Consider the following 13,886-nt stretch of genomic DNA (forward strand, 5'->3'; position numbering starts at 1 on the left):
GGATTTGGGCTCTTCAAATACATCCCGGTAATCTGACAAAAACTCAGGGACTTTAGAAGGAGTGGAAGGCGAAATTGACAGCAATGGAACATCACCATGTACCCCCTGACAACCCCAGCCGGACACAGACATAGATTTCCAATCCAATACTGGATTATGGACCTGTAACCATGGCAACCCCAAAACGACCACATCATGCAGATTATGCAACACCAAAAAGCGAATATCCTCCTGATGTGCAGGAGCCATGCACATGGTCAATTGAGTCCAGTACTGAGGCTTATTCTTGGCCAAAGGCGTAGCATCAATTCCTCTCAATGGAATAGGATACTGCAAGGGCTCCAAGAAAAAACCACAGCGCCTGGCAAACTCCAAGTCCATCAAATTCAGGGCAGCGCCTGAATCCACAAATGCCATAACAGAATAGGACGACAGAGAGCAAATCAGAGTAACGGACAAAAGAAATTTAGACTGTACCGTACCAATGGTGGCAGACCTAGCGAACCGCTTAGTGCGCTTAGGACAATTGGAGATAGCATGAGTGGAATCACCACAGTAAAAACACAGCCCATTCCGACGTCTGTGTTCTTGCCGTTCAGCTCTGGTCAAAGTCCTATCACATTGCATAGGCTCAGGCCTATGCTCAGAGAATACCGCCAAATGGTGCACAGCTTTGCGCTCACGCAAGCGCCGATCGATCTGAATGGCCAAGGACATAGACTCATTCAGACCAGCAGGCGTGGGAAATCCCACCATGACATCCTTAACCCCTTCCCGACCCATGACGCCACGTAGGCGTCATGAAAGTCGGTGCCAATCCGACCCATGACGCCTATGTGGCGTCATGGAAAGATCGCGTCCCTGCAGATCGGGTGAAAGGGTTAACTCCCATTTCACCCGATCTGCAGGGACAGGGGGAGTGGTAGTTTAGCCCAGGGGGGGTGGCTTCACCCCCCCGTGGCTACGATCGCTCTGATTGGCTGTTGAAAGTGAAACTGCCAATCAGAGCGATTTGTAATATTTCACCTATTATAACTGGTGAAATATTACAATCCAGCCATGGCCGATGCTGCAATATCATCGGCCATGGCTGGAAACACCAATGTGCCCCCACCCCACCCCACCGATCACCCCCCCAGCCCTCCGATCTGTCCGGTACACTGCTCCGGCTCCCCTCCGTCCTGTGCTCCGCTCCCCCCGTGCTCTTATCCGCTCCCCCCGTGGTCCAATCACCCCCCCGTGCTCCAATCACCCCCCCTGCACTCCGATCCACCCCCCCGTGCTCCGTTCCACCCCCCCGTGCTCCGTTCCACCCCCCGTGCTCCGTTCCACCCCCACGTGCTCCGTTCCACCCCCCGTGCTCCGTTCCACCCCTCCCGCGCTCCGATCCACCCCCCCATGCTCCGATCCCCCCCCCCGTGCTCCCTCCCACCCCATCATACTTACCGATCCTGCCGGGGTCCGTCCGTCTTCTCCCTGGGCGCCGCCATCTTCCAAAATGGCGGGCGCATGCGCAGTGCGCCCGCCGAATCTGCCAGCCGGCAGATTCGTTCCAAAGTACATTTTGATCACTGAGATATATTATATCTCAGTGATCAAAATAAAAAAAATAATAAATGACCCCCCCCCCCCCTTTGTCACCCCGATAGGTAGGGACAATAAAAAAAATAAAGATTTTTTTTTTTCCACTAATGTTAGAATAGGGTTAGGGTTAGGGGTAGGGTTAGGGCTAGGGTTAGGGTTAGGGTTATGGGTAGGGTTAGGGCTAGGGTTAGGGTTAGGGCTAGGGGTAGGGTTAGGGGTAGGGTTAGGGTTAGGGGTAGGGTTAGGAATGTGCACACGTATTCTTGTCCTCTGCGGATTTTTCCGCTGCGGATTTGATAAATCCGCAGTGCTAAACCACTGCGGATTTATGGCGGATTTACCGCGTTTTTTCTGCGCATTTCACTGCGGCTTTACAACTGCGATTTTCTATTGGAGCAGTTGTAAAACCGCTGCGGAATCCGCACAAAGAAGTGACATGCTGCGGAATGTAAACCGCTGCGTTTCCGTGCAGTTTTTCCGCAGCATGTGTACAGCGATTTTTGTTTCCCATAGGTTTACATTGAACTGTAAACTCATGGGAAACTGCTGCGGATCCGCAGCGTTTTCCGCAGCGTGTGCACATACCTTTAGAATTAGGCTATGTGCACATGGTGCGGATTTGGCTGCAGATCCGCAGCGGATTGGCCGCTGCGGATTCGCAGCAGTGTTCCATCAGGTTTACAGTACCATGTAAACCTATGGAAAACCAAATCTGCTGTGCCCATGGTGCGGAAAATACCGCGCGGAAACGCTGCGTTGTATTTTCCGCAGCATGTCAATTCTTTGTGCGGATTCCGCAGCGTTTTACAACTGTTCTTCAATAGGAATCCGCAGGTGAAATCCGCACAAAAAACACTGGAAATCCGCGGAAAATCCGCAGGTAAAACGCAGTGCCTTTTATCCGCGGATTTTTCAAAAATGATGCTGAAAAATCTCACACAAATCCGCAACGTGGGCACATAGCCTTAGGGTTAGGGTTGGAATTAGGGTTGTGGTTAGGGTTGTGATTAGGGTTATGGCTACAGTTGGGATTAGGGTTAGGGGTGTGAGTGCAAGGTGAATGGAACTGGGTGTGTGCAAGGTGAATGGAACGGAGCGGAGCCGTGCGTACACCTTATACACAGAGCGGAACTGGGTGTGTGCAAGGTTTACAGAGCGGAACCATGTGTGTACTGTTGTGAATTCTGTTATCGAACTCCCTCCTGTGGTCATGAATGGTACTTCGGCGAGTTCTGTCCATGGACTCCCTCTGGTGGCTGTGAGTGGAGCTGCTGCTTCTGAGGTTCCTTCCACAGGTGACGTGATTTATCCTTTGGTTGGCTGCTCTATTTAACTCCACTCAGATCGTTACTCCATGCCAGCTGTCAATGTTCCTGCATTTGTTCAGTTCGCTCTTGTATCTTTCTGGTGACCTGTCTACTCCAGCAGAAGCTACGTTCCTGCCAGTTATTATTTGTTCATTGTTGCCTTGTCCAGCTGGATATCATGATTTTGCCTTACTAGCTGGAAGCTCTGGGATGCAGAGTGGCATCTCCGCACCGTTAGTCGGTGCGGAGGTCTTTTTGCACACTCTGCGTGGTCTTTTGTAGTTTTTTGTGCTGACAGGAAAGATACCTTTCCTATCCTCTGTCTGTTAAGTAAGTCTGGCCTCCCTTTGCTGAAACCTGTTTCATTTCTGCGTTTGTGACTTTCATCTTTACTCACAGTCAATATATGTGGGGGGCTGCCTTTTCCTTTGGGGAATTTCTCTGAGGCAAGGTAGGCTTTATTTTCTATCTCTAGGGCTAGCTAGCTCTTAGGCTGTGAAGAGGCGTCTAGGGAGAGTCAGGAACGCTCTACAGCTATTTCTAGTTGTTGTGATAGGATTAGGGCCTGCGGTCAGCAGAGCTCCCACATCCCAGAGCTTGTCCTGTGTCAGTTTAACTATCAGGTCGTGCCGGGTGCTCTTAACCACCAGGTCCATAACACACCTCGTATGCACACGGCTCCGCTCTGTACACCTCGTACACACACGGTTCCACTCTGTAAACCTTGCACACACCCAGTTCCGTTCTGTGTATAAGGTGTACGCACGGCTCCACTCCATACACCTTGCACACACCCAGTTCCGCTCCATACACCTTGTACACACACGGCTCCACTCCATACACCTTGCACACACCTGGTTCCGCTCCATACACCTCGTACACACACGGCTCTGCTCCATACACCTTGCACACACCCAGTTACGCTCTGTACACCTCGTACACACACAGCTCCGCTCTGTACACCTCGTACACACACGGCTCAGCTCCATACACCTTGCACACACCCTGTTCTGCTCTGTACACCTCATACTCACCCAGCTCCGCTCCATACACCTTGCATACACGGCTTCTGCTCTGTACACCTCGTACACACACGGCTCTGCTACATCCACACAAACCACTCCTGACCCCACACAAAAGCTTACCCTCATCCAGCACCATGAGAACCAGCAGAGTCCTGCACTACACGGAGGCCCTTGATCATGTGACTTCTGACTCCTCCCCCTGTGACCTCATCACAGGTCCTGTGCGCACAGAGCAGCGGCAGCAACAGCTGTGGTGTGCAGCTGCCTGCGGTGGAGGGGCTCTGCTGTGGGATAGTTACGCCACTGAGTCACTTGGGATTCGACGCGCAGCACTTTCTCTGAGCCGGCTGTCAATTTGACAGCTGGCTCAGAGAACGGGACTATTTCAGTGTGGGGGTGGCAGAATGCCACCGACGAGGAGCCTCCTTTGACCGCCGCATCATCAGATGGCCCGCTGGCGCCCCCCTGTTGGCTGCGCCCAGGGCACATGCCCCAGCTGCCCCCCCTGGATACGCCACTGGCGATAGTCTTCACTGAGTATAACTCATTGAAAGAAAGCAGGACTGCTACTGGTGCCAACAGGTCTGGCCTTTCACATAACTTAGTATTGGCATAATAATATGATCATACATCGATTCAATCATACAATCAACACCAAATTTTATTATAGTATGTGGAAGAAAATGTAAAATAAACAAACACACTGGCGCACCTAGGGAGTGACTGAAAAATGAGGGTACACTAAGGTACGGACGAAGTACTAGCTATGCTGCTGCAGGTGAAAAGAACAGGTTCTGTGCAAAACCTGTTTAATAGTGTACTTGCGTTGATAAAGAATGCAGATCACTGCGCTGCAATGCAGATACATGAGTCTACTGCGCACCTGGGGTGTATATGTAATGAACAAGGGACTTACTTGGTTAGGCTTGAGAGGATACTGGTGTATTGCACCGCTGTCGTGGATAGTGGGCGCGAGGAGAGACCAAGGTGTGGGGAGCATCCTCCCGTGGTGGCGACTCTCGCAAGCCCGGGATCCATAGGAGGAAGATGCACGTGTACCTGGTACCTGTGCACCTTCCTCCTCCGGATCCCTTTTTATTGAGTGTAAAGGTTCCTCAGGGGGACAAATTCATATGTCACTTACCCTCTTTTGATTAGCCAGTCTATTTATCAAAAGTTGTTCTGTATTGATTTCCTTAAATATGTATTCCATTACTTAAATGATTATGTGGTCCCCATTTTTTCAGCAGAAACTGTCATTCCAGAAGATTACTTGGTTGATCCGGTTAATACAAAACGGTACAGTGTTGATCCTTCTGATTCTGCCTACAACTACATGGGGTCTCTTTACTCTGTAAGACAGAACAATGGAGAAGGACGGCTCGGTGGAAGTGGTGGAAGTTCCTCTTCTTCATGTAACCATAGGTCCAATCAGATGTCTTCAGGAGGTCAGTCTTCGACAGGATTAAGGCGTCAAACATCAAGTCCCACGAGAAGTGGAAGTTACCTTGAGGGAAACAGAAGTGGTAATGTAGTTTAGTTCATGTTTTGCTATGTCCTGATATGATATGTTTATATTTTTATTGCATTCTGTTTTTATTAATTTTGAGAGTCAATGTACAGCAAAGCGTGTTAACAATAGAGTTCAAACCGATGAGAAACTACGTTAAATTAGCATACCATAATACCTTATTAATAGCAAAGGAAACCATTAATGTACCATTCAAAATAGTTACTATGTTCTAACACAGATTAACTTATTACAAGTAGGCTGTAAAGCAGCTGTCCAGGATACAAATTGGATACACACGGTTAAATAGGATCACACTTATTTAAAGGCATCAGGGAAGGTTAAACAGGTAGGTATTCTCTTGTATATTATCCAAGATTGTGCCCCTGTATTATTATTACATTATACAACCTGTAACATAAAATGATCAAATATAACAGGAATGAAACTAAAATAAATATTCTAGGTGGTCTAAATACCTCCCTAACCTCACCATCACGTAGTCTTATCAACATTGTACAGTTCCACCTCCAAAATATGAGAGATGCAGAATTTGGGTCATCAGAAGCAGCAATAGCGAAGGACATTGACCGTCAGAGCCCTGGTCATGACGCAGGCTAACAGATGTTGAAGCAGGGAATATCGAAGCAAATCGCTGGATAGTGCCATGGATCAGGTTAGAGGGTTTGCTCCAGTGTACTGACACACAGATAGTACTGCCAGTCCATGGGAATAGGGAGGACGATTCCAAATGGAGAGTCTGAACAGCTGTTAGAAATGTTGAGACAATTGGCCATAGGTACTCTGGAGACATCTGGGTGTAGATAGGCATCAGCATACTGTTTAACCAGCTCCTAATAACCAGCAGTGGTTCATGGGAATGGCTGAAATGGAAGGTATCAGGCTAACCTTGCTCTTGCTCAATTGTAGTTTTGCCAACATTCATTTCTGTCGATACAGTGGGGCAAAAAAGTATTTAGTCAGTCAGCAATAGTGCAAGTTCCACCACTTAAAAAGATGAGAGGCGTCTGTAATTTACATCATAGGTAGACCTCAACTATGGGAGACAAACTGAGAAAAAAAAATCCAGAAAATCACATTGTCTGTTTTTTTAACATTTTATTTGCATATTATGGTGGAAAATAAGTATTTGGTCAGAAACAAAATTTCATCTCAATACTTTGTAATATATCCTTTGTTGGCAATGACAGAGGTCAAACGTTTTCTGTAAGTCTTCACAAGGTTGCCACACACTGTTGTTGGTATGTTGGCCCATTCCTCCATGCAGATCTACTCTAGAGCAGTGATGTTTTTGGCTTTTCGCTTGGCAACACGGACTTTCAACTCCCTCCAAAGGTTTTCCATAGGGTTGAGATCTGGAGACTGGCTAGGCCACTCCAGGATCTTGAATTGCTTCTTACGAAGCCACTCCTTTGTTGCCCTGGCGGTGTGCTTTGGATCATTGTCATGTTGAAAGACCCAGCCATGTTTCATCTTCAATGCCCTTGCTGATGGAAGGAGGTTTGCACTCAAAATCTCACGATACATGGCCCCATTCATTCTTTCATGTACCCGGATCAGTCGTCCTGGCCCCTTTGCAGAGAAACAGCCCCAAAGCATGATGTTTCCACCACCATGCTTTACAGTAGGTATGGTGTTTGATGGATGCAACTCAGTATTCTTTTTCCTCCAAACACGACAAGTTGTGTTTCTACCAAACAGTTCCAGTTTGGTTTCATCAGACCATAGGACATTCTCCCAAAACTCCTCTGGATCATCCAAATGCTCTCTAGCAAACTTCAGACGGGCCCGGACATGTACTGGCTTAAGCAGTGGGACACGTCTGGCACTGCAGGATCTGAGTCCATGGTGGCGTAGTGAGTTACTTATGGTAGGCCTTGTTACATTGGTCCCAGCTCTTTGCAGTTCATTCACTAGGTCCCCCAGCGTGGTTCTGGGATTTTTGCTCACCGTTCTTGTGATCATTCTGACCCCACGGGGTGGGATTTTGCGTGGAGCCCCAGATCGAGGGAGATTATCAGTGGTCTTGTATGTCTTCCATTTTCTAATTATTGCTCCCACTGTTGATTTCTTCACTCCAAGCTGGTTGGCTATTGCAGATTCAGTCTTCTCAGCCTGGTGCAGGGCTACAATTTTGTTTCTGGTGTCCTGTGACAGCTCTTTGGTCTTCACCATAGTGGAGTTTGGAGTCAGACTGTTTGAGGGTGTGCACAGGTGTCTTTTTATACTGATAACAAGTTTAAACAGGTGCCATTACTACAGGTAATGAGTGGAGGAAAGAGGAGACTCTTAAAGAAGAAGTTACAGGTCTGTGAGAGCCAGAAATCTTGATTGTTTGTTTCTGACCAAATACTTATTTCCCACCATAATATGCAAAAAAAATGATAAAAAAACAGACAATGTGATTTTCTGGATTTTTTTTTTCTCAGTTTGTCTCCCATAGTTGAGGTCTACCTATGATGTAAATTACAGACGCCTCTCATCTTTTTAAGTGGTGGAACTTGCACTATTGCTGACTGACTAAATACTTTTTTGCCCCACTGTATAGATTTAATATTTTACTTACACATTTAATGGATATTTCGGTTTAAACATGGTATCAGCTATAAATGGTGTAAGCTATAATAACTACTAGAACTACTAAATCTGCGTGTGTCTAATTTCTAAGACCCCGATTAATCACCAGAATAGGGGCTTTACGTCCCCTGATTGCGTAGAGCGGTGGTTGGTAATGGATTACAAAAAGCTCCTAAATTACTGGATGTGAAATAAAGACAATCCTTTTACCTAAGATTCATCTTGAATGTGTCACTTTTGCATTTGTGCTATAAAATAATTGTCTTGTAAGGCTGCTAGTACTTAAGGAAAGTTAGCATGACAAGTCCATGAATGGTTCTGCAGGTGACATGCAAACTTTCAGGTAGTAGGGTGCATACTCAACAGTGGAACGAGAGACACAATTTTCCAGCTCAAAAATGTGAGTCTCCATTCTTTTCAATGGGGTTCAAGTTCAGGTACAGTTATGGTTCCGGACTTTGGAATAAAGTTCAGGTCGGGTACAAGAACACAAACTTCCATGGGTCCGCTCATCCCTAATTAGCACTCAACTGGTAGGTCCTAGTTTTGAATACCTAAAGGGTAACCAAGCAGTCTAAGTTACATGGATCAGGGTTGATCAGTTCTTCCATTCAACAGATACATATTACTCAGTCAAATGGATCTGAAAAGGAAGAGGGACCACCAACTTCCAATGTTGAGTAATACTTTTTCTGCGACTGTTGGGTAAATTATTGTAATTTTCTCCTTCGCCTCATTGGGGGACACAGACCATGGGTGTATGCTGCTGCCACCAGGAGGCTGACACTAAGTAATACAAAGAAAAGTTAGCTCCTCCCCTGCAGTATACACCCTCCTGCTGGATCCCAGCTAACCAGTTCTTGCTTAGTGTCCGTAGGAGGCACACGGACGGGTCTGCTATTCAGACCCAAAGAACTCTTTTTTACCGTTTTTTACTTTTTACTACGGTCGAATGGGGCGACGGATTCTTTCATGTTCCGATCTCCTCGAACCAACAACAGGCGAGCACGGGAGTTTTACCTCTCCGTATCCTCTCCTGCGACGTGGGAAGCCACTGCCTGAGCTGATTCTAGGGGCGACGGGCCCCTTCAAGGGCACCGATCTCCCCCCTCCCTTATCAGACGAGCACTGGAGTTTCACCTTCAGTATCCTCTTCTGCAGCCAGGCCTATTGCCGGACATTCAGCCCTGTCCACCAGGTTTTACCCTCGGCTGTACAGAGGCACCTTCCAGTGTGGCGTCCGAGCAGCCCCCACTGCATCACCACTGAAAAAGCGGATGATGGAAGGAGGCAGACGGTTCCTCTCCACCCCCCTTCTGCAGGGATGGTGGATGGAGGCTCCCCAACCCTGCACCGTCCTATCTACCCGGGCACAGCTCCTACCTTCAGCATCTGCCATCCCCTTCATATTGGGCTAAGTGCTCCGTGAGATTTGGGTTTTTCCGGCGGTCAGAGGAGGGCTCCATATGGACAGGGTCCCCACAGAGCTTTGCGGCACTTTTCCCTTCAGTCTGCGGGTGCGCGCCGGCCGCAGCCATAAATTTAGTCCCCGGCTTCGGCCCTGTTTAGGCCGCATCCCGGGAAGCCCCGCCCACCGCTTGCTTCATTCTAGCGGCTCCGCCCCCCTATTCAGGCGCTTCTCATTCCAGACGAGATCTCGGCGGCCATCTTCCTCCTCCTCCATTTGCCGTCATTAGTTTTTCTGGAAGGGGCTGCCGCCGGCGGTTTTTCAGCGCTGAAGTCAGCGGTATTCCAGTCGGGGGTCTCAGAACCTCGGTAAGGTGATTCGCCCACCCTCCCCCCCTTCCCCCGCACGCACCCCGGCAGCATTAAGGGACTAGCTTTCCCTGTTTTTTATATACTTAAGGCCTGCAATCTCTGGCTCTCCTGCAAGCTCCGGTCTTAAAGGCAAGGGTCTTAAGGGCACATGACCTCATTCCCTGGTATTTAAGACTCATGCCCAGTAGTCGCTGGGCCCATAGGTGCATCCCCAGCTTTCCATGCCTTTTTATTAAACTCATGACCAGCATTCCCTGGTCTTAAGGGTTCCCTAGTTTAAAAGGAGCACATCTCCAGCATTCTCTGCTCTGCCAGAAGCCGGTCATTTTTCCCATAGTTCTTAATCAAATGAGCTCAGGAGCCCCCGCTGCTGCCGATCCCGGCTCTTCCAGTTTCCCTCAGGGGGCTCCACCTTTCCCTGGCCTTACGCACATGGCCAGTATGCCCTGGTCTTAAAGGCACATGGCCAGTATGCTCCCGTCTTAAAGGCACATGACCAGCATTCCTGGTCTTATAGACGCATGACCAGCATTCCTGTTCTTAAAGGCACATACCAGCTTTGCTGGTCTTAAAGGCACATGTCCAGCATTCCTCACTCGACCAGTATTCCTGGTCTTAAAGGCACGTGACCAGTATGCCCTGGTCTTAAAGACTCGTGACCAGTATACCCTGGTCTTAAAGACACGTGACCAGTATACCCTGGTCTTAAAGGCACATGACCAGTATGCCCTGGTCTTAAAGGCACGTGACCAGTATCCCTGGTCTTAAAGACACGTGACCAGTATCCCCTGGTCCTAAAGGCACATGACCAGTATACCCTGGTCTTAAAGACTCGTGACCAGTTTACCCTGGTCTTAAAGGCACATGACCAGTATGCCCTGGTCTTATAGGCACGTGACCAGTATTTCCTGGTCTTAAAGGCACATGACCAGTATGCCCTGGTCTTAAAGGCACGTGACCAGTATCCCCTGGTCTCAAACGCAAATAACCAGTATGCCCTGGTCTTAAAGGCACATGACTAGTACGCCCTGGTTTTCAAAGGCACATGACCAGTATTCCCTGGTCTTAAAGGCCCATGTCCAGTATGCCCTGGCTTTTAAAGGCACATGACCAGTATGCCCTGGTCTTAAAGGTTCACGACCAGTATGCCCTGGTCTTAAAGGCACGTGACCAGTATACCCTGGTCTTAAAGGCTCATGACCAGTATGCCCTGGTCTTAAACGCTAATGACCAGCATGCCCTGGTTTCAAGGGCACATGACCTGTATGTCCTGGTCTTAAAGGTTCATGTCAAGTATTTCCTGGTTCTTAAGGGCTCATGACCAGTAGGCCCTGGTTCTTGAAGGCACATGTCCAGCATGCCCTGCTTTTAAAGGCACATGAACAGTACGTCATCTTACTAAGGCACAAGACCAGTATTCCCTGGTCTTAAAGGCTCATGACCAGTACTCCCTAGTCTTAAAGGCGCATGACCAGTATTTACTGGTCTTAAGGGCACATCACCTATCCTAAGCTGGTCACCCTAACTGAGCTCCGGAGCACTCTACATGCTCCCTCTCCTACAATGGGAGCCGTCGGCTAGCAGGGGCCGCAAGTATTCTAGAAAAACGTACAGGTTCTAGAAAATCTCCATCAACAAATTGACGGGGGATGCACCGGACAGAAACCTCTAAGTAAGATGCCATACCTGGTCGCATTTTTATGGGGACGGGTCCTTTCAAGGGCTCCGATTTCCTCCCACACCTTCAACAGACGAGCACACGGAGTGTCGCCTCCATGTATCCTCTTCTGCATCCAGGCCTATCGCCAGACAACCTGTCCTGTCCACTCGGAACTCTGGGCATGTACGGAGGCACACATTTGTGGCGTCCTAACAAGGAGGGTTTCCCCCCCCTTTGTATCAGATGCAAGAAAGCGGACGATTCCTCTCCACGTCCCTGTTAAGAAGAGGGTGGATCGAGGGTTCCTTATTTTCTACTCTGCACGACAATGGCAGAGACCTACTGGTTGCAGTCCCGCATTCTGCCACTGGGCAGACTATCCGGGTAGAATTTCTTGTGGTATACCTACCAGTATCCTGGCCGGTGTATCATCAATTAAGATACCACAGACGGTCGGATAGCAAATCTAGTTCGTTCCGTCTTGTGTTTTCGGGTTCAGCGCTCTACCCTTCCTTAGCCGCCACATGGGTTGCTTGACCAATAGTCTCCTGGTTAGAGACCTTAACTACTTCGTTTTCAACAGTATAGCTGGCCAATCAAATCTTCTGAGTGGGAAACTAGCAGGGGATCGTATCTCCTCTACAGACCCAACCAGCAGTGGAAGCATTGTCCAGGACAGTCTAGATCTAAGGGATCTTGGTTCCAAAAAGGAGGGAATAAAAAGTGTCACCATTCCTGGACCTCAAACTTCTAACAACCTTTGACAAGGTCCTCCTTTTTTCGGATGGAGTTCCTCCGCTCAGCCATTACTTCAACAGATAGAGGTGGACTTTTCTGGCATCCATCGACATTCGGGATTCTTACCCTCACATGTCTATTTCTCCTCTCTACAATAATCTCTTTGCCTTTCCCTTCGCAAACAGCTTTTTCAAGTCACGACCTTGCCCTCCGGCCTGGCTACCACACCAGAGTGGTCGCAAGGGTCATGACGGTTGTCATGTGCTTCTTGCACCCTAGAAGCATTGTCGTCCTGCCCTATTTGGTCAACTTTGTAGCCGCTCTGCAAGGACTACGCTGAGTCGTCTATATCACTTGCAATACCCTCTCAACTGGGCTAGCAGCTAAACTTAGACAAGTTCTTTTCCTCATTCCCAGTCCAGCAGATCCTCAAGGGATGATCCTGCACAAGAAGGATGGTTATTCTCTCTCGAGTCAAGGTCGTGGCCCTTCAACAGAGAGCTTGTGCACTTGATCACTCTTTCCCTCGGTTCATTCAATTCGCTAGGAGGGTTCTGAGAAAAAGACGACAATGGAGCAGTTTCCTTCGCTGCGCTCGTTTTCTGCAAGTCAATCAGGCTTTCAAAGGGTAGTCTAGGAGATCCTTCCTTGTCCAGAGCCTTCTCTTGGTCCAATGGTTATTAGGGAATACCAATGCCAGTCTTCTTCTCCCGATCATTTCTCTGGAGATCTGAACGGTACGACTAATCCTACAGCAGGTCCACTGCCTTTAGGCGGGTCTTCAGTTGGATAATGCCACGGCCGTGCCACACGTTGACCATCTAGCAAGTACCCACAGTCAAGCGCCATGGCCAAGGTACCTCGCACTCTCTGATGAGCCGAGATCTATCATTCGGTGATCTCAACAGTACATATCCCTGGAGTAGAACTCTGGGCGGCAGACATATTCAGCCATCAGGGTTTCTCCTCAAGTGAGTGGGAACTTCACTCGTAAGTCTTCCATCGGATCAGCCTTCGCTGGAGTACTCCAGATGTAGGTCAGATGGCGTCTAAGCTGAACGCCAATGTACTCCAGTTCATGGTTTGGCCTCAAGATCCAAGACCATCGCAGTGCATGCTCTGTTCTTCCATAGTACCAATTTCTATACGTCTGAGATCTTTTTGGAAGCAGGAAGGGCCCCAGTGTTCCCGGGAGACCCACACTGACCATGTCAGGTTTTCTCGCTTGCGGCCCTAGTATTTTTCCGTCTTATTGCGACAAAACTGGAAATATGGACTTTCTCGCAGGGAGCCTTAGCCTGTAGTTCTTCCCTACCGCGTACTGTTAGATCCGTGGGACCTTACTGGTCCTGGGCATCTTACAGTGGACTCCTTTTTTGATCCGGACAGGCTTTACTATCAGGGAAGGTCTCTTCCTTTCTTTCTCTGCGTTCCTGTCCTCCTGAGGAGTCTTCAGAACTCGACGTTCTGTTCTTTGTCTTTTTTCCTTATTACCATCAAGGCAAGGTTGCCCTCAAGCCATCCCCTTCCCTCGTTGCCAAGGTGGTATTGTATTCCCACTGTTGCAGGGGCATCGTCCTCAAAACGGAAGGGGTTCTCCATAATCCGGAAGAAGTGAGTGCTCCGAGTGGGTACGTATCGGGGACGGCGTCCTTCCAAAGGTTGGACACTTTTACTTGGGTTTC

The 13,886-nt window shown here is 48.7% G+C and overlaps 1 protein-coding gene across 5 annotated transcripts in view; it reads left to right on the forward strand.

The window, feature by feature from the left end:
* Positions 1-13,886, forward strand: part of SCML4 (Scm polycomb group protein like 4) — a 201,521-nt gene that overhangs the window by 168,828 nt on the left and 18,807 nt on the right. For 3 of the 5 annotated variants that reach the window (XM_069726269.1, XM_069726267.1, XM_069726265.1), the window contains one exon: positions 5,164-5,442. In XM_069726269.1, the coding sequence (XP_069582370.1) occupies positions 5,164-5,442 (279 nt within the window). The remainder of the gene's footprint in view (positions 1-5,163; positions 5,443-13,886) is intronic. The other 2 variants (XM_069726266.1, XM_069726270.1) reach the window with 1 other exon arrangement.

The sequence above is a fragment of the Ranitomeya imitator genome, chromosome 5 (assembly GCF_032444005.1).
Source record: "Ranitomeya imitator isolate aRanImi1 chromosome 5, aRanImi1.pri, whole genome shotgun sequence".
Classification (NCBI taxonomy): domain Eukaryota; kingdom Metazoa; phylum Chordata; class Amphibia; order Anura; family Dendrobatidae; genus Ranitomeya; species Ranitomeya imitator.